General features: G+C 44.1%; 1 protein-coding gene across 1 annotated transcript; it reads left to right on the forward strand.

The window, feature by feature from the left end:
• The first annotated feature begins 1,032 nt into the window (after positions 1 to 1,032).
• LOC136482019 (protein TAPETUM DETERMINANT 1-like) lies at positions 1,033 to 2,033 on the forward strand. The gene is made up of 2 exons (XM_066479273.1): positions 1,033 to 1,171; positions 1,467 to 2,033. Exons 1-2 carry the CDS (start codon positions 1,108 to 1,110, stop codon positions 1,790 to 1,792), a joined length of 390 nt encoding a protein of 129 aa, XP_066335370.1. The 5' UTR covers positions 1,033 to 1,107; the 3' UTR covers positions 1,793 to 2,033.
• Positions 2,034 to 6,233: the final 4,200 nt, after the last annotated feature.

Genomic DNA, 6,233 nt, shown 5'->3' on the forward strand with positions numbered 1-6,233 from the left:
TATGTAAGTTGTCATTTTATATATTTAAATTTACCTTTTTGTAGATGTAGTTATGATAGATCTTTATTGATTGTATAATGTAAGCACTCTATTATTTTTTATAGAAAATACTACTTCACATATAGTGTTTTATATAAAAAAAACTATATGTTGAAAAGTGTAGGAGGTCAATGGCGCCTTGGTTTTCAGTATTTTGGACTAAACATTATTTTTAGGTTTAAATATTAAAACCTTCTTAAGGTTAGCATTTTTATTTGTCCTTCCTAGAACTCACTTTAAGCTCGAGTACGATCTTGAGAGACATGGTGCAGGCTTAATGACCTTCTATACCATTGTAGTAGTAATTAAGAGTGCAGTTATGACCTAACATCCTCATTGTAAACAAATACAAATGATAGCCTTAAATATAAAGGTTTATAATAAGCATAAGAGTTTGAACTTAATATATGGAAAAAAAATTCTACCTACTAATAACTTAAGCTAAAGTTCCAACTAATTAAATGCATGTTCAAGACACGTGTAAGTGCCATGCAGAAGGAAAACTATGAATATGGATGGTACAAATTTGTAAAGTAACTAATAAGGTCATCACAATTGGATAGCGTCCATAGAGCATCTACATAGAGTACATTTTTGGGTTGTTACAAACAATGATGATCAGATACTATAAAAAGAATGACCTAACTTTGTAGAAAGCGCAAATGATCATGTTACCTTAGAGTACTGGTATTTTTAAAATCCCTCAAGACAAGATTACTTTTATCCAAAAAGTGAGCTGCAAGCAAAGTACTAAACATCATGCATGTCTCATTTTTCGTTTGAAGCTTTTGCTGTTTCCAGTGGCATATATGCATGGACATCCTTAGCTGTCAAGGAAAGAAGTCGAAGTCATTTCTAGATGTAACTAGAACTATACAAATGCAGGTGTACGGACTTCTCTCTTCGAATCTCTAGAGCCTTGTCGCGGTCTATAAAATAGAACGTTGCAGCGTTCGTAGTACCATCATCAAAAACCACAAATAGCTAGAGATATCACCGGCCGAGACTCACCCATACAAAGCAAGCAGAAGACGTCTGCTGGTCTCCTAAAGGAAGAGAGCAAGAAACATGGCCACTTGCCACAAGCTTCAGCCGATCCTCACTATTGTGATCTTCACCATCTTTGTGATAGGTACGGTAACCCTCACAGTTGAATTGAACAAGCGTGTTGTGTTATAAACATGTGTAGCTCCATACTCGCAGAGTCTCGGAGTTCAAATCTGAACTAGTAACAGATAGAGTTTCTAAAATGGTGCCTTTCGTCCCAACACTACTCTACCTGAACTACAAATGTAATCTAGAAGTACCTACAATAATTCAGAGATTTTACACATGAAAAGATTGTTTCTTCACATTTGTACCCACATACAGTACTGTGTTATGTCATTAAGTTGTCAGTAGACTCCATATAACAAATACATGATCAGGAGCAAATGGCGAGCGATGCGACACGTCAAGTATCCAGGTGGACACCATAAACACCGGCACGATAGTGACCGGCGGCGACACCATCTTCGTAGTGGAGGTGAAGAACCAGTGTCCATGCGCCATCAGGAACCTGCGCCTCGACGGCAGGGGATTCGCGACGACAGTGGACGTGGATCCGGCTGCGTTACGCGCTGACGATGGTGGCGTCTACCTAGTGAACGGCGGCGAGCCAATACCAAGTATGGCCACCGTCAGCTTCCAGTATGCCTGGGACCATTTCTTCCAAATGACTCCAAGGAACTTGGAGGTTGACGGCGCGTGCTAGTAGCTATGAGGAGGATCGACCATGCATGATGATGCCCTCACTATCATGTAAAAACTGAACATGTGTGTTTCCCTGCTGGTGTTTTGTTCTGGGTGGCTAGATTATAGATTGCCATCCTTCATACAGTGTTCTAGTGGATTTAATGTTTATTTCAGTGTATGTTGAGAGACAGAGAGAGATGTCGGTGAGTTCTGGAGAGAGAGAGAGAGAGAGAGAGAGAAGGATGCAAGGTGCTTTTCGACGAAGCTTGGTATATTTTTGTACATGTAAAATGGAGGTCTCATACTACTACTAATATGCGACAAACTTAGGTGAGTTTGGGACATACAGATTTTGTCTAATATCTTGTTAAATTCATGAGTCTTGCTAGCTAGTAGATCTAGTAACACTACTACATAAAATATTTTACGAGGCATTTTGAAATTGGCCTTGGAGGCGGGCACGATTTTGAACCGCCTTGGTTAATGCCTCAGATTAACCGAGGCGGTCGTTTTTTATTAACCGGGGCGGTTACAATCAACCACCTCATAAAATCTATTTACGGAGGCCCACCGCCTCCTAAAATCTATTAACCGAGGCAGGCCTTATAAGAGGTCCACTCCTAAAAATACCCCTATTTTCGGATAAGGCCCACCTCTGTTAATAAAGGCCGAACCCACTAGCAATAAGAAAAGCCCACTCGGCCTGATATATCACTCGAAATATATATACGAGATTTTAGGGTTTCACTCACTCATCCTCTCCTCCCTCTCCCTCAGTCGCGAGTAGAGCACGGCGCCCCTCTCCCTCTCCCCATCGCACCTCCCTTTCCCTCAATCGCGACGAGCATGCGGCCTCATACTCAGTCGCGGCGAGCACAGCGCCCCTCTCCCTCAGCTCGTCCCTCCCCCTCTCCCTCTCGCGCCTCCCTCTCCCTCAGTCATGACGAGCATGCGGTGAGCGACGCCCCCCTCTCCCTCTCCTTCTTCTCCTCCCTCCGAGTGGCGCTCCCAGGACACCGACGGCGGGCCACGCGGTGGCGCCCATGACTGACCGGCACCGAGGAGCAGCGGAGTGGAGGCGGAGCACCTCCAGCACCGGCGGATCTGGCGAGTCATGTGTGGCGGAAGCACAAGGAGGCGGAGGCGGAGCACCACTAGTGCATTCGGCGAGGAGGAGCGAGGACCCCTGATCCGGCGAGGAGGACCCCTAATCCGGCGAGGAGGTGAGGCGTCGGGCGAGCGATGCAGCGCTCCTCCACCTCAGCTCTCGTCAGCTCCAGCGCGCCCTCTCTCCTCTCTCTCCCTGCAGTGGCGCGCGGCGAGCAGATCCAGCAAGCAGGCAGCCGGATCTGGCGAGCAGCAGCAGGATTCGACAAGCGGACGTAACGGCGGTGCAGATCCAGCGAGCGGAGCGGCGGCGCGTGGACGGGCTCGGCAAGCCTGTGGATGGGCTCACTGGGCTTATCCACGGGTTTTTCTTTTTTTTTTTGTTTTCTTTATTTGATTAACCGAAGTGGGCGGCCAACCGCCTCAGAAAAGGTCCCATTACCGTGACCTTTGGACCCGCCTCGGTTAAGCCATTTCGTCCGCCTCTGTTAAGTTTCATGTAGTAGTGTAATTAGCATCAACCAAAATCCAAAGATTGAGAAGGTTTACAGTATGGATGGAAGTGGCAATAATTAACCTGAAATATTGAATTTTGTAACAATGAATAATAAAAGTGAAATTTTTACTCTATGATGAAATATATTTAAAAGTTCTATAGCACCTGGGAACCATAGATGTTACCGAATAATGTCGTAGCTGGCTCGCTAGCCACACGCCACTTGCTCGTTACAAAAGATTGCTTGCACACGTTCCAAATGTGCTTCACGAATATATCAAGTCACTTAGTTAATTAGTCAATTTTTTCTTTTTGCAGTCACCAAGTTCGCTTTCTGTCTAAAAAGATGTAATCACACGTGATACATTCCTAGCCCCCAACGTACTCAATTGTCTTATATTATTATATTCAAAATGCTAGAAGCTTCGTGTATGCCTGCCTTGAAGGGGGAGCTTGTCTTGAGCTAAAACAAGTTTTGAACACAAAAAATCCTTCGAGCTGCAAAAAAAAAAAAAAAAAAAAAACTCGTCATCAAAAAAGGTAACGTGAATGACACAAAACAAATTATGCACGTAGGGGACCTATATTCATTAATCAGTAGTGCCATTTTCATTTTTTTTTCTTACAAAAAGTTTACTTCTCCGGTGGCTTTCCCGGGTGCCAGTTGCAATTGGGGAAGGCCTAGTTGCACTCGGGGAAGCCTTCCTCGAGTGCAACACTCGGGGAAGACCCTCCGGCTAATCCTCATCCGGCAAAGGAGTCTTTCCCAAGTGCCGAAAATCGTGCACTCGGGGAAGGCTTTGTCGAGTGCCGTGCTGGCACTCGGGAAAGATTTGACGCCGTTGGCTGATGGCCGACGCCGTTTTCTTTTTTTTTTATTTTCTTCCCCGAGTGCAACACTCGGGAAAGATTTACACTCGGCAAAATAAAAATGCGAAAAAAAACCCCAAAAATAATAGAAAAAAAACCCAAAAAAAATTTCGGGGGAGGCCGCCACCGGCCAGTGCGCGCCCGCCTCCATTTAAGTCGCTGCATTTTTTGCGCAAAATTCGCGGCTAACGCGGCCGGTGGGATTCAAACTCACGACTTCTCCCTCCCGTGTCTGCTGCTCTACCACTGCACTACACTGTCACTTGTGTCTAGATTTCGTTATCTATCCTCATATATTATACTAAACCAAGAGTAAATTGCTTGTTTGAGGCCCTAAACGAATTCAAATCAAAAAGTGGTAAACTACAAAGTTTCATAACTTTTCGAGATGTACAATTTTCATTTAGAAAGTTTTTTCCATCCGAGGTCGTTTGAAAAATTCGAATTTCAAATTTGAGAGATTCAAACATAGTTTTGCATGATAAGATGATTTCAAAGCAAAAAGTTGTCAACTACATAGTTTCATAACTTTTGGAGATCTACAATTTTCATTTAGGAAGTTTTTCCATCCGAGGTCTTTTGAAAAATTCAAATTTTAAAATTTTCAAATTCAAACGTCGTTTTTGCATGACAAAATTATTTCAAATCAAAATGTTGCCAACTACAAGGATCGTTCAAGGAGTTAATATTAATACCACTAGATCCAAGGTTTAGGTAGGCCCCGACAAGTTTCGTGATTTTCAGATTTTGTTCGGATTTTATATGATTTAAATACACTTTTTCCGCAAGTACCTCGTCATGTTACGTCATCGAGATGCTCGACATTTCATGTGAGTTCCTGGATACGGCCTCAACATACACCAAATATCATGAATATCATTTTTTGAATCACCAAATTCCATTATTTCATGCACCTGCAGTTCAAATTTGAAGTATGCAAAAAAATTCAATGAAACAAAAAAATTAACAAAATATACCAAAAAAAATCAAAATTGTCCCAAATTTAAACAAGGAGTTTTAAATAATGTGAGAAGGCCTCACAAAAAAATGGGGCAAAAAAAACAAAAAAAAAATTCTTCCCCGAGTGCCTTCCCTGGCACTCGACAAAGAGGCCCTTTGCCGAGTGTCATTCCCTGGCACTCGGCAAAGAGGCCCTTTGCCGAGTGCCATGACAGGGTACTCGGGGAAGCCAGCCTCTTTGCCGAGTGCCAGGGTGCGACACTCGGCAAAGCAAATTTTTTTTAGTTTTAACGGCGTAGGCGGGATGACCGTCAAGTAACATTTTTCCGAGTGCCGCTCTTCCCCGAGTGTTGCACTCGGGGAAGAGGGCCTTTGCCGAGTGCCGCTCTTTACCGAGTGCTAGACACTCTGTGGCACTCGGCAAAGCCTCTCTTCCCGAGTGCTATTCTTTCCCGAGTACAACACTCGGAGAAAATTGGCTTTGCCAAGTGCTCGATTGTTGACACTCGGGAAAGCCTGCGACACTCGACGAATTTTGCCTCTCCCGTAGTGGGTGGCCGTTGCTAAATAGTAGCATATGAGGTTGCGGAGGCATTGAGAAAAGCATTGTCTCAGTCTGAAGTGCTTAAACCACTCAAGAGTCTATCCGCGGAATACCGCTTTTCTTAGCTCGTACATGGGTAGTAGTGAAAAGAAATCATAGAATAAATCAGTAAAGCACAGCATGCAAAAGACCTATAATAGATAAAACTATGTTCTTTTAGCTTAACATCTATCCTGATTGAACTACTAACAATATGCGAAATAAACAACACTAAGATCTCTATTACTGATTATCTAAATTTACATGACCAAGAGACTTATTATCAGAGGCGGAGCCACCTATATGGCCGCCCTACTTCCCCTCCGACGAGCACCGTACCTAGGACCCCGATCTCTGGCAGTCTGGGCGTCGCGTCTGGCCGTCGACGGCGTCCGCGCAGCGCAGCCGAGCGAAGCGACGGCCAAAGGTTGAGAAGATGGAAGC

Source organism: Miscanthus floridulus, chromosome 9 (assembly GCF_019320115.1).
Source record: "Miscanthus floridulus cultivar M001 chromosome 9, ASM1932011v1, whole genome shotgun sequence".
NCBI lineage: Eukaryota > Viridiplantae > Streptophyta > Magnoliopsida > Poales > Poaceae > Miscanthus > Miscanthus floridulus.

Coding starts and splice junctions, on each gene's coding strand:
- LOC136482019 (XM_066479273.1), top strand. CDS start 1,108: ATGGCCACTTGCCACAAGCTTCAGCCGATCCTCACTATTGTGATCTTC. Junction 1,172..1,466: donor CTTCACCATCTTTGTGATAG/GTACGGTAACCC, acceptor ATACATGATCAG/GAGCAAATGGCGAGCGATGC.